We start from the raw sequence: 27,066 nt of genomic DNA, 5'->3' as shown, positions 1-27,066 counted from the left end.
GTGTTAAATAGGGAAGTTTAATTATAACCACACAGCATATACGAGGGCATGCAAGAAAAAATATTGCTTCTTAATTTTTGTATGCAAAAACTCTTAAAGTTTTTAAAATAAAACAACGTTATTTATATACTACATCTTTTACTTCGTATCTATACAGGGTGTTACAAAAAGGTACGGCCAAATTTTCAGGAAACATTCCTCACACACAAAGAAAGAAAATATGTTATGTGGACATGTGTCCGGAAGCGCTTACTTTCCATGTTAGAGCTCATTTTATTACTTCTCTTCAAATCACATTAATCGCGGAATGGAAACACACAGCAACAGAACGTACCAGCGTGACTTCAAACACTTTGTTACAGGAAATGTTCAAAATGTCCTCCGTTAGCGGGGATATATGCATCCACCCTCCGTCGCATGGAATCCCTGATGCGCTGATGCAGCCCTGGAGAATGGCGTGTTATATCACAGCCGTCCACAATACGAGCACGAAGAGCCTCTACATTTGGTATCGGGATTGCGTAGACAAGAGCTCTCAAATGCCCCCATAAATGAAAGTCAAGAGGGTTGAGGCCAGGAGAGCGTGGAGGCCATGGAATTGGTCCGCCTCTACCAATCCATCGGTCACTGAATCTGTTGCTGAGAAGCGTACGAACACTTCGACTGAAATGTGCACGAGCTCCATCGTGCATGAACCACATGTTGTGTCGTACTTGTAAAGGCACATGTTCTAGCAGCACAGGTAGAGTATTCCGTATAAGTGTAGGTGGAAGGACATGGGGCCCAATCAAGACATCACCAACAATGCCTGCCCAAACGTTCACAGAAAATCTGTGTTCATGACGTGATTGCACAATTGTGTGCGGATTCTCGTCAGCCCACACATGTTGATTGTGAAAATTTACAATTTGATCACGTTGGAATGAAGCCTCATCCGTAAAGAGGACATTTGCACTGAAATGGGGATTGACACATTGTTGGATGAACCATTCGCAGAAGTGTACCCGTGGAGGCCAATAGCTATTGATAGTGCCTGCACACGCTGTACATGGTACGGAAACAACTGGTTCTCCCGTAGCACTCTCCATACAGTGACGTGGTCAACGTTACCTTGTACAGCAGCAACTTCTCTGACGCTGACATTAGGGTTATCGTCAACTGCACGAAGAATTGCCTCGTCCATTGCAGGTGTCCTCGTCGTTCTAGGTCTTCCCCAGTAGCGAGTCATAGGCTTGAATGTTCCGTGCTCCCTAAGACGCCGATCAACTGCTTCGAACGTCTTCCTGTCGGGACACCTTCGTTCTGGAAATCTGTCTCGATACAAACGTACCGCGCCACGGCTATTGCCCCGTGCAAATCCATACATCAAATGGGCATCTGCCAACTCCGCATCTGTAAACATTGCATTGACTGCAAAACCACGTTAGTGATGAAAACTAACCTGTTGATGCTACGTACTGATGTGCTTGATGCTAGTACTGTAGAGCAATGAGTCGCATGTCAACACAAACACCGAAGTCAACATTACCTTCCTTCAATTGGGCCAACTGGCGGTGAATCGAGGAAGTACAGTACATACTGACGAAACTAAAATGAGCTCTAACTTGGAAATTATGCGTTTCCGGACACATGTCCACATAACACCTTTTCTTTATTTGTGTGTGAGGAATATTTCCTGAAAGTTTGGCCGTACCTTTTTGTAACACCCTGTATATTTGCAGCACTCTATCGCTAGAATTACAGCAAGTAACATGGTGGTGTGTAACGCAACTACAGCGCTTTAGAAACAGTGTGCTCTAATCGAGTTTCGATTTCGGAGACCTCGTCCACACATGGAGCACCCTCTCCTTCAGCACGGCAGTGCAACACTAAACATGGACGCTCCGCCATCTGCAACAATCCGACGCCTTGAATTCATTGTCATCGATCATCCTCCTTACAGTCCCGACATGACCCCACCGGATTTTCATCTGTTTCCAAAACTTAAAGAATACTTTCGTGGACTTCACTTTGACAGTGATTAAACGGAGAAACAGAGGTGTCGTGTGGCTCCATCGATAAAGTGAAACATTTTACAGTGACCATATTAATAAAGTGCTCTCGTTCGGAGAAATGTGTTCATTACCATGGCGACTGTCTTGAGAAAGAAATATACAGACATAAAGAATAAAGATGTAAAATGTTAATAAAGTTTTATTTAAAAAGCTTTAACAGTTTTCGCATAAAAATTTATGTTGCATTATTTTTCAGCATGCCCTCTCGTTAGCGGTGCCCGACAACCAACGAACGGCAGCAGAGCAATCCCACGGCCAATCGGCGCTCGTGGCGCCAAGTTTCCATAGTTTCAAAATGGCGCGTTGTTGACCTACACAACACTGGTAATTTTGTTTCCTACTGGCATCAGCTATCCAGGGTTAAAATTTCGTGACACAATTTCTCCCCACCATATATATATATATATATATATATATATATATATATATATATACATATATATATATATATCAGGGTGTGTCAGTATCCAACAGTGTGTGCTGTTGTAATTATCGTATGGCAGTGAAATTGTAATATTCTAATGCACTAATGCGGAACCAATTTACATTGGAAGGAAATTAGTTCCAGTTTTAGCCACCAGGTGAAAATCTGGCATTGTGAATGCAAGGAAGATGTATAGAAATGTTTTCTTATGTAATGAATTAGGAGCCAGATGTGGGCAGAAAAGTCAAACAAGCTGTAATTTTGACTTTATTATTAACTGCCACTTCACAATTTCTACAATATGACCACCGGAGATATCAACAAAATGTTGTACAGTAAGAGAGGCTGCCATAAGATAATTACAACTTATACACTGAACCTCTGTAAGTACCTTCACTTTAATTATACCCATCAAGTGTGTATATAAACATATTCACACACACGCACACACAAACACACACACACACACACACACACACACACACACACACACACACACACACCTAACCTCTGTATATGTATGTGTGTGTGTGTGTGTGTGTGTGTGTGTGTGTGTGCTTGTAATGCTTCTGTAATTATATTTCCATCACAATGCATTATTTTTCCCTATAATTATAACTTAAACTAATAATGCAAACCACTTTACCACATTATTGAACCTCATTTTTGTCATCATATCGGCTGTCATAATCTGTGCTGTGACTGTAGACGCCCACTACTATTTTTAATACAAATGATTCATTGACCTAATAAGTAGTTCTTTTCAACATATCAATTGAAACGGCTCGTTAATGTAAACCTTTCAATAGAAACTACTAATGGTTGTCAATCGAATGCTGCCAATAACTCCATTTTTCTACTCTTTCCCTTAAGGTATACTTAAGATGCCACTTTTACACAAGCCAAGTACTATGAACATATGTGTCCGATGAAATGCATTCTGTTAAGTTACTAGACAAATCATCCGGGTCTCGCCATGAACAATAGCAGATGAGTCCTTTTTTCCTAATACTACTATGGCAGATGGTCGGCCTACTCACTCCTGGTGAGGCGCAGCTGGCAGGGTTTGCCCTCAAATACGGAGAGTGGCACCACATTGGGCCCACACCCATCCCCCACGACGGCAGCCGGAAGCATGCACAGTGGCAACAGCATCAGACGCACTATCAGCATGCTGTAGGAACACACATACAGCACACTGTGAGTCATTATTTGAGAAGTCATGTGGTAGGATAGTTAATAAGCTAACTAGTAGATTAGTTAGTAGGTTAGTTAGTTAGTAGCTTGGCTAGTTGATAAGTATTTAGCCAGTTAATAGGTTAGTTAGGCCATTAGTTAGTAGGTTAGTTAGTTGGTCAGTTACTAGGCTAGTGGCAAGTTAGAAGCTTTGTGAGTTGGCTGGCTGGTTAGTTAGTTAGTTAATTGCATGCCTTGTTAAACATGCCACAACTTTCTATGGTGTGGAACAAATAATTGGTTTTACGGATAATATACATTTTCTATGAGAAAAGACGTACATGCTGGCCCTTTAAATAACTTGATTCTTACTTTAATTCTAATCTGCTACACAGTTCAATAAGTGTAATTTAAAAACTGAAATACTGAGTACTGATGTTCGCAATAATATTTGTTTTATACTTTGTTGTGAACCAGCTGTTGGTTTTTTACACCATCCTCACACAATGAAAAACTCAAGCATAGATATACAGGGCGTAACAGGTAAAAGTGCAGATATGTTTATATGTGTTACCTTAATATGTACACACATCAGTATGTTGGTTTTTTTTCTGTGACGAACAGTCATCCCACAAACACGTCACATAATTTACTACCTAATGTTTCCTGCTTGGTCGTAACTGCGCACAAGGTGGACTATACCCGTCGGTATAGACTACCTGTCTTGCATTCACACATCCACATTTCAAACACCTCACTTGCTGGCCAGGGAAAAATAATCATTGACTTGCTCTTGTCACTCGTACTTGGGGGTATCAAGCAACCTAAATGTGTACTACTGCTAATAGCCACAATTATTTGTCTGCAAACGAGGTAAATACTGATTTAACGTTGTTCAGTACTCCGTCCTCAGTCGCCAATAGAAATATCAACATTTATACCTTTTACTCCCTCTGTAGTTGTAAAAGGTCACATATCTTTGCAAAAACTATCTTTTTGTATCTAAAAACTGTCGCTGGTGTTCTGTGAACTATCTGTCTAGTCTCGTTATCTGAGGTTGGCCTAAAAAGCCAAAAGCCACGTCACAACGAACTATAAATAAATGTTATCATGGGACATTAATACTATGTATTTCAGTTTTTAATATTTGTATGGTCCTGCAAGTACCGACGGAATACTCAATAAACATAATAAACCTACCACCCCACTCCCAAACACTCGCATTACATTAAGATATTCATCTATCAAGCAGAAGAAGTTATAGAACGATATAATTCGTTTATTTTTAAAATTGTCTTCGTTGTCTGCCAGCACTTTTAATTCAGATTGGGAGGTGCTTACATATTTTTATGGTTGGATATTTTGCTTCTTTCTGCTCCAGAGTTAAGTTAGGTAGTGAATATTGGGGGTCTACTATTATTTCCAAATTTTCAATCATCCTTCACAGTAAACTCCGTAAGAGATTAAACTTATACGGAGGCTGTTGCTACTATGCTATGTACTCTATTCCAGACACCATCCTTACAGCAGTTTTTTCTGCTATGGATACATTCTGCGTGTATGTGTCTGATAAAAGTAGTCCACATGGTGTTAATGAATTAGAAGTATGCAAACTAATCACATCAAAAAAAGTTTTGCATCACCCCAGTTCCCAAAACTACTGAAGATAGATGTTGACTGTGGATATTGTATCACAGACACAGTCACTTTGACTGTTCAGAGGTGTCACTAAACCTGCCCAAAGATGTAAACAACCATGCATGAGCAGCGCCTATTAGTCGGAGGGGGTCCGAGAGCCGATCAGTTCCAGTCATTTCATCAGGAAGGAGGCACACGGTTCGCGTTGTCTATAGTTCAACCATGCCTAGACGGTCAATACCGCGGTCCGATCGCGTCCGCATTGTTATTTTGTGCTAGGATGGGCTCTCAACAAGGGAAATGTCCGTGCGTCTCGGACTGAACGAAAGTAATGTTGTTTGGACATAGAGGAGATACAGGGAGACAGGAACTGTCGATGACATGCCTCGCTCAGGCCGCACAAGGGCTACTGCTGCAGTGGATGACCACTATCTACGGATTATGGCTCGGGGGAACCCTGACATCAGCACCACCATGTCGAATAATGCTTTTCGTGCAGCCACAGGACGTCGTGTTACGACTCGCAATAGGCTGCATGATGTGCAGCTTCACTCCCGACGTCCATGGCGAGGTCCATCTTTGCAACCACGACACCATGCAGCGCGGTACAGATGGGACCAACAACATGCCGAATGGACCGCTCAGGATTGGCATCATGTGCTCTTCACCGATGAGTGTCGCATATGCCTTGAACCAGTCAGTCGTCGGAGACGTGTTTGGAGGCAACCCGGTGAGGCTAAACGCCTTAGACACACTTTCCAACGAGTGCAGCAAGGTGGAGGTTCCCTGCTGTTTTGGGGTGGCATTATGTGGGGCCGACGTATGCCGCTCGTGGTCATGGAAGGCGCCATAACGGCTGTACGATACGTGAATGCCATCCTCCGACCGACAGTGCAACCACATCGACAGCATAATGGAGAGACATTCGGCTTCATGGACGACAATTCGCACCCCATCGTGCACATCTTGTGAATGACTTCCTTCAGACATGATCCCTATCGAACATACCCGGGATAGATTGAAAAGGATATACACCCCCCCCCCCACACACACACACACATACACATACACACACACTGCCTTCTAGTACCAAACTGACAGACCTTGATGCCTCAGGATATGAGCTATCATCCAATCCCTTCTTCATGTTATGCCACGCATTCCTTTTTCCCCCGTTCGCTTCAGTACCTCCTCATCTGTTACTATGCTCGCATCCTAAATTAAAGCGAGTGATATTAAAGTAGAAACATTGCAAGGAATTCAGAATGTAAACAACTTAAACATGTGTAACCATAGACAAAAATCTTAATCGTTTCTTCCAACTTAACGGATTTGCACGCACATTCCGACAGCTGACTAATGTGCTTGCTATGGAGTGTGATCCCCTTTGGTAGCAATATTGGCCTGACAACGACGGAGCATGCTGTGAATAATTATCAGTCTCGTGTTGAGGCGATAGCGCACATTCTTCCTGCAGAGTTGCTCGCAGGTCTTGGAGAGTGGTTGGTGGATGCTGACGTGATGCAAGCCATCTCCCTAGTGCAGCCCAGACATGATCTATGGGATTCAAATTGGGAGAGCGAACAGGCCACGCCATGCGTTCAATATCTTATCAACTACCTGTGCTCTGTGAGGTAGAGTATTATCGTCTATCAATACGAAGTCTGGGTCCACAGCACCTCGCAACAACCGCAAATGAGGTCCCAAGATCTCATCACGATATCTGACAGCAGTTAAACCTTGCCAATTAACCCATACAATGTCATGAAGTGTCGAGTGATAAACACGATCCCTATGTACACCGTCAGGGATCTTTCTTGATATCGGTGTTTTTCCACAGTGTTTGGGTCCCGAAATCGTGTTTCGCGTTCCCTCAAGTTGCGAATCCATCGAGAATCACTCTCCAAACTAAATCGGCACTCGTCTGCGGGAACAACATTTGTCCACTGTTCGACCGCTCCACTCTAGACATTCTCTTCTGTGAAGACGCGTCAAAGGTAGACATACAGCAGGTCTCCGACAATAGAGGCCACTCTCCGAAGCCTTCTGTATATCGTTTGCCTCTATACAACACGTCCAGTGGATGCTGCGAATTCACATGCCGGTTGCCAAGGAGTACTAAGGCGGTACTGTTGTATTCTTACAGCCAAATGATGGTCCTCTCTTCTGATGTCACACGTGGTCGGCCATGTCCTGATCTTCGGGATACAGTTTTGGTCCGTATAAACTGTCGCCACATCCGAGAAACAACAGAACGATTCACACTAAGCTATCGGGCCGTATCACTTTGCGACTGTCCTGCTTCCGTTATCTCTATGGCTCTCCGCTACAAAGAATCTGGTAGGCATCTTCTCTGCGTCATACTGCACCGTTTGTGACTGTGTACACAGCGATTGTGGATGTGGGACTTTGCGGCAAACACTACCTCGTATCACAGATACCCTTATGTCATCGTTGGCATGATTGTCCATTAAGCAGAATGCCATCTTCCGTGCAGAACAAGATCGTACGTGTTGTGACTTGGCAAGACAGCCAAGCCACTAGGAGGTAGCCGAAAGGCACGCGTTTAAGCTCACGCAGGCTGGCGTGAGGTCTGGAACAGTTAAAGGAGTTGAGTCTAGTAAAAAAATACGTAGCTTCTGGAATACTTAACTTTAATCCATAATTGGTAAACATCGGTCTGACGGTACATGCATCACAAGATAAATAGCAATTGATAATGGCGCCTTGCTAGGTCGTAGCAAATGACGTAGCTGAAGGCTATGCTAACTATCGTCTCGGCAAATGAGAGCGTAATTTGTCAGTGAACCATTGCTAGCAGAGTCGGCTGTACAACTGGGGCGAGTGCTAGGAAGTCTCTCTAGACCTGCCGTGTGGCGGCGCTCGGTCTGCAATCACTCACAGTGGCGACACGCGGGTCCGACGTATACTAACGGACCGCGGCCGATTTAAAGGCTACCATCTAGCAAGTGTGGTGTCTGGCGGCGACACCACAGTACGGACATCTGATGATTATGTCTTGAATTAGACACAGGACGGGGAAATAACGGTTTGTTGCTTTAATTTTGGACACCAGTGTAGATCTTCAGCGTTCTTCAATGGAGACGCATATAAAAAATTTCTATCGTCCACGTTTCACTTCCATACAAGATTATACTCCAGATAAATATCTCCAGAAAATACTTCCTAGCATTCAAATTTATATTAGCATTTAATAAATTCCGATTTTTTAGAAATGCTTTTCTTGCTATTGCCACTACCCATTTTATATCCGCTCTCCTTTGGTCATCGTCAGTTACTTAATTGCTTACATGGCAAAATTCATCGACAACTTTTAGCATATCATTTCTTAATTAAATTTCCTCAGCTTAGCCAGCTTTAATTCGACTGCATTCCATTACCTTTGTTTTAGTATTGCTGATGTGCATCTTAAGATCTCTTTTCAAGACACTATCCATTCCGTTCAGCTGCTCTTCCAACTGTTCTGCTATCTCTGATAGAATTACGTAGCCATTGGCAAATCTCAAAGTTTTCATTTCTTCTCCCTGAATTTTAATTCGCATTTTAGACTTTTCTTTACTACTTGTTTAGTGTACAGAGCTCCTGCGAGCTTCTGTAAAGCTTGGAAGGTAGGAGACGAGATACTGGCAGAAGTAAAGCTGTGAGTACCGGCCGTGAGTCGTGCTTAGGTAGCTCAGATGGTAGAGCAATTGCCCGCGAAAGGCAAAGGTCCCTAGTTCGAGTCTCGGTCGGGCACACAGTTTTAATCTGCCAGGAAGTTTCATATCAGCGCACACTCCGATGCAGAGTGAAAATCTCATTCTGGAAACATCCCCCAGGCTGTGGCTAAGCCATGTCTCCGCTATATCCTTTCTTTCAGGAGTGCTAGTTCTGCAGGTTCGCAGAAGAGCTTCTGTAAAGTTTGGAAGGTAGGAGACGAGATACTGGCAGAAGTAAAGCTGTGAGTACCGGGCGTGAGTCGTGCTTCGGTAGCTCAGATGGTAGAGCACTTGCCCGCGAAGGGCAAAGGTCCCAAGTTCGAGTCTCGGTCGGGCACACAGTTTTAATCTGCCAGGAAGTTTCAGTACACTCCCTGTATTTTACCCCTGCTAGCTTCAATATTGCAAAGACTTTACTTGAGTCAACAATGCCAAAGATTTTTGTAAATATACATATCCTATAAACGTATGTTTGCTTTTCTTCAACCTACCTTCTTCTAGGATACGTTGTATTGTCAGTATTACATCACTTGTTCCATCTCTAGAACCTGAACCGATCTTCCCCGAATTTGGCTTCTACTTATTTCTCTATTCTTGTTGATTATGGCGCTTGAATCATCAGAAAAGAGCACTATTTCTGCTTTGTTACTACAAGATGGAAGATGATTTACATTCAACAAGAACAGAAGCAGCGCCAATACTGAACTCGTGAAGGTACTGGTCGATTATTGCTGAGACCGTACCATTTGAGACAGCTGCTATGTTGAGTGGCATTCACTGGCGTTTGGCGTTGGTAAAAGTGTATGTTTATCTCCTGATCCAACAAAGGAAGAATCGTCTGTTGCATGTGTGAGGCGGCTAATATTCAACTGTGTTGTCAGTTTTCTGGCACCGAGAAAGAGGAGATATGGATATAGAATTTTACAGTTCGCTTATGACAAAAGGATACGTAGATTGCAGTTATACTGACCTATGTGTAGAAAGCTTTTGCACGATCTCAAGAAGTGCTGATATAATCTGCAAATGATGAAGGTAAAAATATAGTAGGTCTGGTCAGATTTTACTTGTCGACATTCATTTCAAGTAATTCCGTTTGCTGTTTTATGACAGTTCTGTGGGATGGAATCGTTTGTGCGCTCGTGACCTCGTGCTTAGGGCCTGCAGTCTTCGAAGTTTGTGGTGGATATCTAACACATCTTGGTTGCCTGCGCACAGCACTACGGTACATTGCACTATGTGCGGCACTTCTATAACCACAGAAGAAGTTAAATTCTGTTCATGTTCGCATATATGTAAGTGATAGTGCAGCTCGATTCCTGCTGACACCATACCACATAAAACAGAGACCTGCATGATATACAGCCAGAATCAAGTGGCATGCCGAGTGCCACTCCACGGTGTTCAGCGATGAGTTTCGCTTCCGTTTGTGGCGGTGAGGTCGCCACACCATCATATCTGTAGATGCCTCGTGCTAAGTGATGATGATGATGCTGATGTTTGGTTTGTGGGGCGCTCAACTGCGCGGTTGTCAGTGCCCGTACAAATTCCGAACCTTTGCTCAGTTCAATCTAGCCACTTTCATGAATGATGATGAAATGATGAGGACAACACAAACACCCAGTCATCACGAGGCAGGTGAAAATCCCTGAATCCGCCAGGAATCGAACCCGCGAGAACACGACCGCGAGAGCACGAGCAACGGACTCGTGCTAAGTCACAGGGAGCAATTGTTCTCGAGACACTTACGAGGAGCGTGAGAAAAATAATGAAACTGATTTTTTTATCTGCCAAAGTTTTTAATTTTTCAGGCAACAATATTGTCCCCTCCATAGTAGTTCTCTTCAGCAACTGAACACCGGTGGAGCCGTTGTTCCCAGTCTTGATACCTAAAAGGCTTCAACTGGTAGGGCCTTTAACGTGTCGGTCATATTCCTTAGGATTTTCTCCAGGGTCCCAAAACGACGTCCTCCTAACACATTTTTCAGTTTATGGAAAATAAAAGTCAGTCATAATGACTAGGACCAGGTGAATAGGGGTCTGTGGAACAACAGGAATGCCTTTTGAGGTCAAAAATCTCTTGACGGAAGTGGCTGTGTGACATGAGGGGTTGTCGTGATGCAGCATCCACTTGTCTGTAATGTCTGGCCTCACCCGATTCACCCTTTTCCTGAGCCTTTCAAGGACACCGTTGTAGAACACTTGGTTGACAGTTTATCCTGGAGGAACAGCCTCACAAGAGTACGCACACATTCGACGTTTTCGTCTTTTTTGAAGATGGACGTCTCCCTGAGCGAGGTCTTTCAAATATGTTTTGTGCCAGCGAAAAATTGACTCTTGATAACGAATGTTTCTCATAGGCCTATTTCAACTTTTCAAAGGTGACACTCGTGGATTTTCAAAGTTTAACACAAAACTCCATGGCGCAACGTTGCTTTAAATTCCGGTCTTCCAATTTCGTAACACAGAACAAAAAAGCAACTTCACTGCTGGCGCTCGCATTAATCACGTGATAGTTGTACTGAGCGGAAACTCGGACTGAACATTTTGAAGAAATGAACAAACTGGTCTACACAAGCATCAACTCGTAAAAGCGAGGTATTGGGAGCTATTCGATATGACAACAGGATTTGGTAATGGATAAAGGCATTCTGAATGGTCGCTAATGTGAGGTAAGAATGGTATACCCTGTTGTCCTATCCTTCATGAGGAGGGTACCAAATGGCAGATTTCAACAGCATAACACAAGACCTTACTCTGCAGATGACACCACAAACGTCTTGAGGAATGTAGGGATACTTGACTGTACTGCCTGGTCCCCTGATCTGTCACCTTTTAAGCATGTCTATGATGATTTACACACTCGTGTTCATAAAAAACCAGAACACCCCCCGAATGACTAGAAATAGGACGTTCATATTCACAGAACAGTACATTACCGTGTTCTGCGGAAATGATTAGCATTTCAGTCACCTCGGTTCAGCATGTATCTTGTTGCCTAGTAGGCACAGGGTCTGCCATGGACTTGACCCATGCATGATAGCATCGACGTATATAAAGCGCGAATGGCATTGTATGGTATAGCCATCCATGCCGCGTTCACCTGGTTCCTAAGTTCATCTGTGGTGGTTGGCATTAGATCATATCATATGTATTCCTTCACCATATCCCCCACATTTTCCATTGGCAACAAGTCCGATGATCTGACAGGCAGAACAAAAGGCTGGCATCCTGTGACACCAAGACGACACGTGTTCATGCATCAACATATAGTATTGCATTGTCTTGCTGAAAAATGGCGTCTGGGATGTTGTGCAGAAAGAGTACGGCTACAGGTCGCAGGGTGCCGTTCACATAGGGCACACTGATAGTGTCCTGGACAATACCAACTGTGATTTGTGGTCGTACCCAGTAGCACCCCACACTATAAGGCCTTGAGTTGGCCCCGTATGTCTTTGTGCGGATGCAGTCACTGTGATGCTGTTCTCCCTGTGAGGCGAACCAAAATGTGGTCATCATTTTCAAACAACCAGGACCTGGATTCGTCCGAAAACATCATCTGAAGCCATTCCTCTTCCCAGCGACGTCGTTCCATACACCATTGCCGTCTAGCATGTTTCTGCACATTCGTCAAAGGTATGCGGAGAAGTGGACAAAGCGCACGTAACCCTTGCCATAATAAACGGCGACGGACTGTCACCTCTGCTAGTGTACGATGTGTCAAACTGAGCCATCTTAGCGCCAGGGCCGAGCAGGACCTGTCCTGCAATGCCATTTAGACGAGGTATCGATCTTCTTGGGGGCTGGAGGTGGAAGGTGGTCTGGGTGGTGCGTTCTGACCCATCTCGAGGAGTTGTACGGCCTTCCGTGAACCATTCTGCACACAGCCGTTGCACTGTCGAAACACTTCGTCCCATACGAGCAGCAATTTCCCGGATGACTGCATCGCATTTTCTCATACCAATTACGCGCCCTCTTTCAAACTCACTGATTTGACAGTACGGTTCTCGCATACGTCTCCGAGGCATCGTGCACATCTGCTCAAATCACACTGATCCATTTCTTTCTGTTTATAGCGACGAGAGACGCAGACAAATTTTATCGGTAGGTGGTGTTGATCCGCGATATCGGTAGTGTCCTTGAACCCGCGGGCCGACGTGGTTCAAATGGTAATCATTTCTGCAGAACATACTAATGTACATGTCGTGCGCATATGAACGTTCTATCTCTAGTCGTTGAAGGTGGTCTTTTTTTCTGAACATTAGTGTATCTCCATACCATCCTGCAGTAAGCAATCTTCATGAACTGACACAGTATGAGTTTCAGCTACGGCGAGTAATTCCTCAAGGTGACATTCGAAGGCTGTTTGCTCCTATCGCGCAATGAATATAAGAGTCTGTTCGTGTCACACCTCATACTGATGTTGAAGATGAACATTTGTCTTACCTAGACTACCATCAGTTACTGTATTGTGAAAATAGTAAGTACATAAAGTAGTAAAGTTCTGCGTTCTGGCCACAGATTGGCCAATTAGGCCTGGCCTGTCCTCTCCCAGTGGAGCCACTGGATGCGGAATGGAGGGCCATGTGGTCAGCACACCACTCTCCCAGTTGTTGTCGGGTTTATTGACCTTGGAACCGCTACTACTTCCTGAAGTAGCTCCTCAGTTTGCCTGACGTTCCAGTTCCCCCACAAAGAACAAAATCCGTAGCAGTACCAGAAATCGAACCCAGATCCTCCGCATGGCAGTGCAGTCGTGGTAACCACTTACAGGTTAGCTACGGAGGCATACTATCTGCATCCCAGTGGCCTCCAGATTCAGAATCTTTTGCGCGCTCATCTGCGATCTGCTCCCAGCAGTTCTTTACACTGGTGTGTGGAACTATGCCACCTCCATAAAATCGTTCTTAAAGAACTTAAAGGAAATATTTAGCTGGAGTATAAAAACTATCCAAAAATGAGTAAATATATATGTACATAAATAGTATTAGTAATGTTGTATATTTTCAGTAATCATCGTTCGTGTGCATTGTCAGCAGAAATGATCCATATAATCCCAGCGGCTAATATTTTCGGGAGAACTTGTGAAAAAAATATTAGCCACAACCCTCATTCTTCATTTGAAAAATTTCACAGCATGTCAGTAAAACTGGATGTAACTACGAACTGAATTTATGAAAGGATACGCAATCCAGTCACATTAACGTGATCACATAATGTGTTTGACGTCACTACTCACAAAGGCAGGTGGCAGCACTAGCAGTGGAGGATACATAAATCGTGTCGGGGGGATGCGGAAAACAGTGTAGTCGTTGCCATAATCCGGAAACGGAGCGACTTCTCTGACCTCCAAAAGGACACTATCATTGACTTTTGCGCCAAGGATGTGAAGTAGTCCTCAAACAGGTGAGTCTGAAAACAGTTCGCGTGTCACCGTGGTTAAACTATATCAAACATGGGAAAATGACGCTGTCCAAAACCAACGACGAGGCAACTCTAGCGCCCCAAGGATGCATTTGGAAGAAAAGCGTCGGAAAAAGAGGAAACATACTTGGATGAAGCCATTGGTATTCCGCCGAGATAGTAAAAGCATTCACTAACCACAGACTGCACACAGCGCAGTCAGTGATTTTCATGCAGAGCACTATGTGGCAGTTGGATGTGAACAGTGCATAGGGTTGGGCAATTGGAGCTGAGCCGCAAGCAGTGGTGGATGTGGGAAGAGAGATGCCAGAGTTTTGAGAGGTTGCCATGAGCGGACGATCTGGATGTGTGTCCGTTAGAAAAAGGAAATTTGTTTAATTGGATGTCACAAAATTATATATATATATATATATATATATATATATATATATATATATATAAGGTAAATACATCGTTTGTTCTCTATCAAAATCTTTCATTTGCTACATTTGCTAACTATGACTATCAGTAGTTAGTGCCTTCAGTAGTTATTAGAAACTTTTATTTAGCTGGCGGTATTGGTGCTCGCTGTATTGTAGTAGTTCGAGTCACGAAGATTTTTGTGAGTAAGTGATTCATGAAAGGTATAAGTTATTGTTAGTCAGAGCCATTCTTTTATAGGGATTATTGATAGTCAGATTACGTTACGCTAAAATATTGCGTCAGTTTAGTGATGGTCAGAATAATTAAAGAGAAAACTGTCTGAGTACATGAGTTTTGCTCAGCTGTTTGAAAATCAAATAACGTAAGAGTTTTTCCAGCACTGTCATTCTTTACATTGAAAGGAGATGTTTCATACAAATAGTTTCACAGGTTGAAAATTTGCGTTAGAAGTGTGTAGAAAGGAAATCTCATATATAACAGTCTCCAAAAATTTCCCCCCCACATTGCGATACTCACATTCACACATGTACACGCATTTCATAACTCTTAAATTACGGTTCTTATTTCCCAACATCCTTTTCACAAACCAGAGTCCTTCACCCCTACTCATTATTCATATACATATAAACACATAAACACATTCCTCATAGATCATCATCTTATTGATGATAAACATATCTCAACATCTGAATACACATCGACGTCGTAATAATATCATCATACCACATCAATTACATGTCAAAATCGTCGCAGCTTCTTTCAATAATTTCAGAACCTAAAAAAAAGTCTCTGCTCGTTTCAGTAGTGCCATCTACCTCAAACATCATGACGCCATACCAAATACATCATTCAAATCTCACACAGCATCACAATGGTTCCAAAAAAATATGAACAGTTCGCAAAATTTAGAAAAAATACAATTTCTTAGGTGTGAATTAATTTAACTGTGTAATTACGTAAATATGTGTCACTGACATAGAAAAAAAAGTTTGTCTCTCTTAAATGATCAGATAGCTTGGTAATTCTGTGTTAGAGAAATATGGTAATTACCTCGTCATAAACAAAAGTGAAATGCTATGTGTACAGATATCACAGTTATTACGCTCATTGCCATGATCAAGAAAATACTGTACTGTAACGTATTGTTGTGTTACGGAAAAGGCTGTCTCACTGTAGTTATACCATAAAAGTTACTACTGAAACGTTTTATTTTTCATAAGAATGAGGAAAAACTGCAGATATAAAACAGATACAGCGCAAAAGCAATAATGTAAATTGTGTCACTCATCAGTAGCGACGTGATATAATCGTGTAACTGTCAAAAAAACCAAATACTAAGTCATCTGTAATCTCTCAGAAAGTACTTTAAATAAACAACCTCTTTTCAAGTAAACCAAAATGTTGCATTAAAGTCTCATTAGCAGTACATGTTGTAAGTATGTAAGCCTTATAGTCACTACGTAATCGTGCAACTAACAAGCACGAATGTACACACAATAACACTGTGTTGTCTGTTCACTAGAACAATGCATTCGTAATTACTGTCTAAATAAGTTCCCTAGGTTCTTGCCTGGATAGTTAACTTCAAAACTTCGTTGCATATTAACAGTTTCTAAGTGTGACAAAGTGTACTAGTAATGTGAAGTAGAAATCTTACAGCAACGACTAATTCAGAAAGCAAATTATCTCTCAATAAATGGTTTTACATGTGAAATGTGGTGTCATCCTTTACTCTTCCTAGTTTCAGTTTGAATGCAATTATCATGCAGTATGCGTCGGTAAAGAATACTGGAATTTTTATCAAGGTTAGCTTATGTTATTTTTCTCAAGCCCAGCCGGCGCACGTGGCCACCTGCGGTGCGAGTCATTGTCTGTTACCTCTTTGTTGTCGTATGTCATTACTGGGATTTGGAGATCTAACTTCTACAATTTCAACTTGTCGAGAGGGCCATGCCCTGTTTGAATCACGCTAATTTTGGTTAAATTCTGGTCTATTGTTAAGATTATATCGTCTGTCGGTAATTTCTGTAATAACTTTCTTGTCGGTCCGTGGTGGAGAATTTCTCCCTGAATCGTAACTGCACGGTGGGCTGAAGTTATTCTGTCTCCCTTGATAATAATAGTTCTGGTTCCCATATTGTCTATGATTGTCTCTACCATAGTCATTTCCACAGAAAGGTGATCTTCCTATGTAACTATTATTACTCTGTCAATGGTTGTCATATGGATGGTTGTTTTGATCACGATTTGCGTTATAATAGTGGCCTTGTCGTGTCCGGTTATTGTTTCTGTCATCACGGAATTGTGACGGGTGTGACCTGTAATGATTGTTTTCCTGTTTTCACATCCCGTGACTGTCAGTGTCAATTTCCAATTCTTGTAAGAGTCCCTGAAAAGCTTCAATGTCGTCTTTGCAACGTCCTGCCAAAATAATATGTCTTAAATGTTCCTGCAACTTAGTTAAACAAATGTGAATAAGTTCTGATGGGCTGTGCAGATTTGTCAAATACTGATTTTTTGTGCAACATGTCTTCAAAATATTTTACTGGACTGGAAAATTCAGATTGTTCGAAATGTTTCATCATTATGATGCTATGTTTTACGCGATCTTGAGAAGCTTGAGACCAATATGCTGAGAGGAAAGCATGATAAAATTCTCCTTCACTGTGACAATCGCGAATGATCGAACGCATTCTTACAGCAGGTTCATTTTCTAAATAGTCGCACACAAATTCCAATCTGTGCTCTAATGACTAGTTGGGAGGAAAATAATGAGAGAATTGATGAAGTCATGCTTGTGGATGAATGTCGTTGCCGGAATTCTTAAATGTTTTGAATTTTCGTGTAGTAATGAACAGCTGATAGTCAAAATCATCATGTCGGCGAGTCGCATATCGGTCATTGTTACGTCGTGTCGTTGGTTCAATCTCGAAATTCGGTGCACCTTGCCTGTGTTATTATTTTGTGGCTTTTCCGTATTTCTAAGTCCCTCTTCCCGTGTTGGGGCGCGAGTCTCCTCTGAAATATGTGATTCTTATATTACCTGTGTCACCTGATCTTGTACCTTCCGCATTTCTCTTTTATACTGTGTATTAATTTGATTCTGATTTTGTTTAAATTTCTTAATTTGTTCATACTCTTCTGTGTCAGTGAAGGATACCGGTCTTGTGTCGTTCAGATCATGTAGATAAGTTAGTGTAGATAAGTTAGTGAACTGATCCGAAAGTTCGGCTACTTTCTCCGATAATGAACTGATTTCCTTCATGTGTTTTTCTGAACAAAGTTTTAGAGTATCTATTGTGTCTGAGTTTTTGCAAGTTGCATAACCGAATCGGTAGATGCAACTGAGTCAATTTCAACCCGCAAGGTGTCGTGATTTTCATGAACAATAGTTTGCAGTTATTTTATAGCTGCTTCGTGATTCTGTAATGAATTTTCATGACGCGAAAAAATTGGTTGAAAATGGTCACAAATTTGTGTTTTCACGTCATTATAGACTTTTTGACAGTTCGATTCGCTTTTAAATAACTCAGCAGTTAAACCTTCACGTGTTTGTTCGAGTGTGGTGTCTAACTTCTGAAGATTTTGTTCCATTGTGTCTAGCTTTTGAAGCCTTTGCCCCATTTGTTGCATTAATTGTAATAACAGTGCACTGGTGTCTGAAACATGTTTCTCTGTGCTTTTCGGCAGTGCATTTGCACCGGCAACATTTGCATTTTGAAAAGCAGAAAATGTGTCTTGACTTAATTGAGAAAACGGTAATGATGCAAAACCTGAATCTACAGTATTTGCAAGATTTTGTCCTGTCATTACGGATTCCAGAGGCGAGCATTTGCCGACCGATCGATCGACAATACTACCCTGTTCACTAGCTGTTTCACTGTCTACACCATTATTTACCGCCTGGTCCATTTCCCTATGCACAATTACCAAATCACTACCTTGCATGTCTGTTAATTCATTACACGGTGGTGCTGATAAGCTACGCTCGTCATCACTATCATTTCTCAATTTACTTTGTAGCCTAGTGTTACGTTTTTCACACGCCATAATTATCACGTATTTCACACGATAACACAGAAAAGCACAATTTGAAGAGCAAAAATAAGAAAACTCATTAACATAGCGCTGAAAATAATATCTAATTAATTGCAAGCATGCCTGCGAAGTATTTGGTGCTAATCTACATGGCATGCCGCAACTTTTTTACTGTATAACAATGAAAAACTACAACTACAAAGGAGATTCTCTCTACAATTACTCGCTAGCAATAAGCAATAACTACACTAATTACTCAAAAAAACTACAAGCAAAATATCAGAGGATTCCAGTGAGGTATCCTGGCTAAGGGTCGACATATGAAACTTCTCCTTTGAATGTAAAGAATGACAGTGCTGGAAAAACTCTTACGTTATTTGATTTTCAAACAGCTGAGCAAAACTCAACGTACTCAGACAGTTTTATCTTTAATTATTCTGACCATCACTAAACTCACGCAATATTTTAGCGCAACGTAATCTAACTTTCAATAATACCTACAAAAGAATGGCCCTGACTAACAATAACTTATACCTTTCATGAATTACTTACTTCACAAAAATCTTCGTGACACGAACTACTGCAATACAGCGAGCGCCAATACTGCCAGCTAAATGAAAGTTTCTAACTACTGATAGGCATAGTTAGCAAATGAAAAATTTTGATAGAAAACAAACAATGTATTTACCTTAATAGTGTTCAAAAGTCATAATAAGTATGTAATTTTGTGACATCCAATTAAACAAATTTCCTTTTTCTGACGGACACACGTCCAGATCGTCCGCTCATAATAACCTCTCAAAACTCTGGCATCTCTCTCCCCACATCCACCACTGCTAGCAACTCACCTCCAACTGCCCAACGCTACGCGCTGTTCACATCCAACTGCCCAACACTACACAAGCGAATATTCCAACAATGAGTGGCGTTACCAACCTAAAAACCTAAACAGCCTACTTACACAGTGAACAGAAGACAAACGACTGTTACTCTCCAATCTATGGCGAGGCTCTAAATCTGATTTTTCTTTGATGAAAGGCGAGATTTGACAGTGTTCCCCACTATACTGTCAAATTTCTTTGGCATAAGCATTTCACATATCAACTATGACAAAGAAATATGATAGTGCAATACCGGCCGTGACGCCGATGCGTAACATTGGCAGCACACTAAGAAGAGGGTACATGTTCCGTGTTTCCTCCAGAGACAATTATACTGCAGTACAAGGTAAAAATTATTGAAACAGGCACACCCTGGAAGGTTGCATGGAACAAAAAAAAAAAAAAAAACGGTTCTCTCTAATGCTCTAATGTCATATTTTACTGTGAAGATTTCTTAAGCCAGTGGAGAGAATTTTCTCTGGCTGAAAATTAATTAAACCAACAAACTGTGGGAGGTTGCATAGGACACTGAAGACACTTTCTATAACAATATTACGAAATGATAGTTGCTACTCACCATATAACGGAGATGCTGAGTCGCAGATAGGCACAACCAAAAGACTGCCACAAAATGAGCTCCCAGCCAACAGACACATACGCACACACACACGGAAGTCACACACACATGACCACAGTCTCTGGCAGCTGAAGCCAGTCTAGTTTGGACAAAGACCTTGTTGGTCGAAAGTTCACTTTGTGACAACCATTTGATTGTGCCTATCTTCGACTCAGTATCTCCGCTATGGTGAGTTGCAACTATCCTTTTCATAATATTGTTACATTCCAGCCTGAATTTTACACTTTTTATAAGATGTTTTTCTGTGAGGCACCATTTTACGAGGACGTCGTATTTCACGTGTAGTACACATAACGTAAGACAATTTCCTATTTTGTATTAGGAAGAGACAACAACATTAACACAACACAATTAGTTGAGATGCAGTAGACGTTCAAAAATGCCTCCATTGACTTGTAAATAAAAGTTATACCCCTGTGCCATGTTCAGTCTAACACGGTGTAAGACTACACGAGTCTTCTTAATTGTTCCGGCTGCTGTTGCCATTGTCCAGGCAAGCAGATCCTCTTATGATTCGACAAGGGTTTTGTAAACAAGGTTGCGAGTCTCTTCCCACACAAAGAAGTCCTCAGGGGTCGACACAGGGAATCGAATAGACCATGGTGCAGGACCACCTTTGCCAGTCCACTTTTCTGGAAACTGTCGGTTTTAAGAATCTACGTACAGGGTGACTGAAATGTGCCGGCGCCCCGCCGTGTCCTGTTTTGTAACGAACGGCAGGTAATCCATTTCGTGACCATTCTGCCCACTTTCAGGCTGTCATGTTGTCCCCAGCCGAGCAAAGATGTCCCGCTTTCGCAAACAGACCGAACGATAATTGATTAGACGTATCCGCTACCTGCCTGATAGACGGTAAATCATGGACTAGAAGTGATATCTGGCGTTCCGCAAGGTAGTGTCAAAGGCCCTCTGCTGTTCCTGATTTACATAAATGATCTAGGTGATAATCTGAGCAGCCCCCTTAGATTGTTTGCAGATGATGCTGTAATTTACCGTCTAGTAAAATCATCAGACGATCAATTTCAATTACAAAATGATCTAGAGATAATTTCTGTATGGTGCGAAAAGTGGCAATTGGCACTAAACAAAGAAAAGTGCGAGGTCATCCGCATGGGTACTAAAAGAAATCCGATAAATTTTGGGTATACGATAAACCGCACAAATCTAAGGGCTGTCAGTTCGACTAAATACCTAGGAATTACAATTACGAGCAACGGAAAGACCACATAGACAATACGGCGGGAAAGGCGAAAAAAAGACTGCGCTTTGTTGGCAGAACACTTAGAAGATGCGACAAATCCACTAAAGAGACAGCCTACATTGCAATTGTCCATACTCTGCTGGAATATTGCTGTGCGCGGTGTGGGATTTTTTACTAGGCGGGATTGACGGAGGACATCGAAAAAGTGCAAAGAAGGGCAGTTTGTTTCGTGTTATCGCGCAATAGGGGTGAGAGTGTCACTGATATGATACGCGAGTTGGGCTGCTGGTCATAGAAACAAAGGCGGTTTTCTTTCCGTCGAGATCTATTTACGAAATTTCAATCACCAACTTCCTCTTCCGAGTGCGAAAATATTTTATTGACACCCGCCTACGTAGGGAGAAATGATCATCATAATAAAATAAGAGAAATCAGAGCTCGAACGGAAAGATTTAGGTGTTCCTTTTTCCTACGCGCCATTCGAGAGTGGAATGGTAGAGACGTGGTATGAAAATGGTTCGATGAACCCTCTACCAGGCACTTAAGTGTGAATTGCAGAGTAACCATGTAGATGTAGATGTTAATTGATATAGATATCAAATGATCAATTATCCTTACATACACAGCTTTTTCAATAACTTTAGCAAACACTGATGGCATAGAAATAGGTCTAAAATTCTCTACATTATCACGTTCTCCCTTTTTGTAAAGTGGCTTTGCTACTGAGTACTTTAGTCGTTCAGGAAATTGACCATTCCTAAAGGAAAAATTACAAATATGACTAAATACAGGGCTAACATGTGTTGATAAAGCATCAACCAAAACACCGATTTAGTTCGAGCTGTGTGCTGTCGTCCAGTAGAAGATGCGTAAACGATAATTAGAAGTAACGCCAGAACTACGGAGTATAGGGAAAGCCTATCTGTGAGGTGTGAATGCAAAGATGTGTGGTACGTGAGTTGATACAAGACCGCCGCACTAAAGTTCCCGATATAACTTCAAGACCAGTGCCAACTGATCAAAGTGTCCCGAGTGTAAAGTGAGAGACTTCTCAATCTCAAAGCAATCTGAAAATTCTCAGAAGTGATCCAACAGTGTATTTCTGTTCAACATACATACAACAGCGAGAACTGTTACAATACAAAGCAAACAGAGTGTGCAAAACGAACTTCCCTATAAAAGATCTGATTGTGCCCCACCTCTCTCTTTCTCTCGCTAATCTTTACCAAAAAATTAAATTATAAATATGTTGCAATATATTGATACATTGACATCGACTAAATGTGTTTCGTTTGCCCAAATGTAATATGTCCTAAGCTCACTTATCACAAGTATGTCTTATTGCCTAACATAATGTAACGTTTTCCGCTTAATGTTTCATACATATGCCCTTCATATTCCTTTCTTAAAGTGTTATAAATTGTATTATTTGCTGTCCTTATCACTAGTGTGATTTTCTATCTCTCTATCTCTTTCTCGTCCCTCCTTCAAAAAAATACTAACTTGTCACAATATAATATATGTCACTGACATGCTGACATCCATTAAATGTGTTTGTGTGCCAAAACGTAACATCTTCCCAGCTCATGTTTCACATGTATCTTTCATTAGCTTACATAATGTAACGTTTTCTGTTAATTATTCATACATATGTTCTTTCATATTTCTTTCCTTTTAAATTGTTTCAATTTTTTAATCACTATTTTGATGCTCTGTCACATAATTATCTCAAATAATACCTAAACTATAATCACTATGATAAAAAAATTAGGAAAATTGATGATACTGCAATCAAGAAGCTTTGTTGATATATAATTTTCCAGTTGTCTAGTCGTCTTGCAAAGAGTTTTTACATTGTTTGCTGTTGTCGTTTATTACTAGTGGAAACTTGACTTAGTTATATTAAAGGCTTCTAGCTTTTGGCGTACTGCAGTATCATCAATTTTCCTAATTTTTTTTTATCATAGTGATAATATATATATGTATACAATTGTTGAAAGTGTAAATTAAAGTGTATATACGCTAAAAACGTTCGAAACACAATTATGGCGATTTTTTAAACAGTTTGTGCCTGAAATTGTTATATTGGAGAACATTTTTCTGACATATTAAAGGACGTTTCGGAGTTTATAGCAATGTTCTTTCGGCAGTCTGCTTTCGCTTCGTTGGTTGAAAGTAGAAAACCTATAGAGTACATTTGTAAAGATAGGTGTGGTGTTATCTACGTACGTACGCTACAGGTTTGCTACTTTTAACTAACGAAGCGAAAGTAGACTGCCAGAAGAACATTGCTACCAACTCCGTAACGTCCTTTTTCATGTCTGAAAAATGTTCTCCCATGTAACAATTTCACGCGTACACTTGTCTGACGCTCTACCAACTCACCTACCAGACATTTCTCCGTAGTTTTGGTATCACTTCTAATTGCCATTTACATATGTCCTACCGGACAACAGCGCACAGCACGAACTAAATCGGTGTTATGGTTGATTATCGACACACAACGTTTGGTACCGAAATCAGCGTCTGTCAAGAAGGGGTTTAGGTGTCAGCCAAAATTCACATCGCGTGAGTGCCAACCCGCCGTGCGACAACATTGTTTAGTTTTAGTTTGTATTGGAATGTTCGTGCGCAAGTGCACAATCAAAAACTCATTCAACGTTTTCGTAACATTAGAAAAATGAATAAACGAAACTGCACCTTTAATATTACTTTGCAAAATAAGTATTCGTTCCTAACCCAAGGGAGTGGTGCATCAAATGTTGCGTGTGAAAAGGGGTGCCAGCGATATTGAGAAACATTAAAAATCGAAAAAACACAGGCTTTCCGACAACGCTGCTGCTTTCAGATCGTCAATGCTTGCTTAAAAAAAAAAAAAAAAAAAAAAAAAAAAAAAAAAAAAAAAAAAAAAAAAGAGAGATTTACTTATTTTGAAGGATTTCCAAGTACACTGAAGAGCCAAAGAAACTGGTACACCTGCCCAATATGGTGTAGGACCCACCCCCGCAAACACGCAGAAGTGCCGCAACACGAAGCGGCATTCACTCTACTAAATGTCTCAAGCAGGGGCGATTCTAGAAGTCGGTCAAGGGTAGGGGGGTGGGGGGGGGGCTAATGGCGGAGATTGGGGGAGGGGCCTTGGGGGAATGGAATATCACATAACAAAAGAAGTAGAGTTGGGGTCCTCTACCGACAGACTGGTAAAACTTTGTGTTGCTTAAAGTAGTTTTTGGTAACTGTTTTGGAGTTCAGGGTAAAAACGTGTCTACAGAATGTCTGTGACCGGGAAAATACTACGATTTGACCCAGATGTCCGACAATTTCGAAGTTTGTGTCTGTGGTCAGCAATTTAAGTGTTGGTAGACATACCCGGCATATTTAGCTTTCTTGAATATTGTAAGCGGTACTCGCACATTGGTACACATCCAATGTACATTAATAAATAATAAGACGCCCATTTTAAGTTAAATGATATTTATTCGTTTAGTTAGCAAGCTATTTGCCGCTCTTATTCTTTTGTGAAATGTGTTTGAAATACACTGCAACCTATATTGCTACATAATTATACAAAAAAGTGATTGAATCTGTTGAAGTAATATATTAGGTGATTTATGAAGTCATTTTATCCAGTGTAATATGATACTCCATTCGGAAGAGGGTGAGGGCTACAGTCCCCATAGCCCCCCCCCCCTCTTTGGCACCGCCCTTGGTCTGAAGTAATGCTGGAGGGAGCTGACACCATGAATTCTGCAGGGCTGTCAATAAATCCGTAAGAGTGCGAGAGGGAGATCTCTTCTGAACAGCACGTTGCAAGGCATGCCAGATATGCTGATGTTCATGTCTGAGGAGTTTGGTGGCCAGCGGAAGTGTTTAAACTCAGAAGAGTGTTCCTGGAGCCACTCTGTAGCAATTCTGAACGTGTGGGGTGTCGCATTGTCCTGCTGGAATTGCCCGAGCCTGTCGGTAGGACAGTGGACATGAATGGACGCAGGTGATTAGACAGGATGCTTAAGTATGTGTCACCAGTCAGAGTCGTATCTAGACGTATGAGGTTCCATATCACTCCAACTGCACACGCCCCACACCATTACAGCACCTCCACCGGCTTGAACAGTCCCCTGCTGACATGCAGCGTCCGTGGATTCATGAGTTTGTCTCCATACACATACACGTCCAGCAGCTCGTTACAATTTGAAACGAGACTCGTTTGAACAGGCAACATGTTTCCAGTCAAGAACAGTCTAATGTCGGCGTTGACAGGCCCACGCGAGGCGTATAGCTTTGAATCATGCAGTCATCAAGGCTGCGCGAGTGGGACTTTACCTCCGAAAGGCCATATCGATTATGTTTCGTTGAATGGTTCACACGCTGACACTGCTGGAATGTGCAGCAATTTGCGGCAGGGTTGTACTTTTGTCACGTTGAACGATTCTCTTGAGTCGTCGTTGGTCCCGTTTTTTCCGGCTGCACCGATGTCGCAGATTTGATATTATACCGGATTCCTAATATTCACGGTACACTCGTGAAATGGTCGTACGGGAAAATCCCTACTTCGTCGCTATCTGCTGTGTCCCATCGCTCGTGCGCCGACTATAACACCACGTCCAAACTCACTTAAATCGTGATAAACAGACATTGTGGCAGCAGTAACCGATCGAACAACTGCGCCAGACACTTGTTATATTGTACAGACGTTGTCGACCGCAGCGCCGTATTCTGCCTCTTTACGCATCTCTGTACTTGAATGCGCATTCCTATACAAGTTTCTTTGGCGCTTCAGTGTACTAGCAGCGACAGGGTCAACAAAACCACAGCTTTCGCTCAAACGGCTGTGCCTGTAATTTAATTTAAACATGTTTCAAGATAAAATTTTGGTGTGCCTGTACAAAATCCCAGGCACCTATGCTGGTGGATGAATTGAAAGAAAATCTTTATGAAGTCCACTGCATATCTTTATTAATGGATGCTTCAAAACACGGCTCAGTAAAATTGTTCCCTATTTTTATTCGATATTTTTTGTCTTATGAAGGTGTGGTAGTCAAGATTTTAGAGTTTCGGGAGCAGCCTGGTGAAACGTCGGACATTTTTGTCGATTGTTTGAAAGATCTGTTATCGTGCAACGATTTCGAAAAAAATGGTTCAAATGGCTCTGAGCACTATGGGACTTAACATCTGAGGTCATCAGCCCCCTAGAACTTAGAACTACTTAAACCTAACTAACCTAAGGACATCACACACATCCATGCCCGAGGCAGGATTCGAACCTGCGACCGTAGCAGTCGCGCGGTTCCGGACTTCGCTCCTAGAACCGCTCGGCCACCGCGGCCGGCGTGCAATGATTTAAGTAAGATAATTGTGGCATTTTGTGGAGATAATAGTAACTGCAGTTTTGGAAGAAAGAACAGAAAAGGGAGTAATAATGTTTACGCAAAATTGAACCTATCACTCGGAAGG

General features: G+C 41.8%; 1 protein-coding gene across 1 annotated transcript in view; it reads right to left on the bottom strand.

The window, feature by feature from the left end:
• Positions 1 to 27,066, bottom strand: part of LOC124717212 (peroxidase-like) — a 216,143-nt gene that overhangs the window by 172,038 nt on the left and 17,039 nt on the right. The window contains exon 2 of the mRNA XM_047243999.1: positions 3,519 to 3,652. Within this exon, the coding sequence (XP_047099955.1) occupies positions 3,519 to 3,651 (133 nt within the window). The 5' untranslated portion in view covers position 3,652. The remainder of the gene's footprint in view (positions 1 to 3,518; positions 3,653 to 27,066) is intronic.

This window comes from Schistocerca piceifrons, chromosome 9, assembly GCF_021461385.2.
Source record: "Schistocerca piceifrons isolate TAMUIC-IGC-003096 chromosome 9, iqSchPice1.1, whole genome shotgun sequence".
In the NCBI taxonomy this organism is placed as follows: Eukaryota; Metazoa; Arthropoda; class Insecta; order Orthoptera; family Acrididae; genus Schistocerca; species Schistocerca piceifrons.
This window is presented reverse-complemented; position numbering and strand designations above follow the sequence as displayed.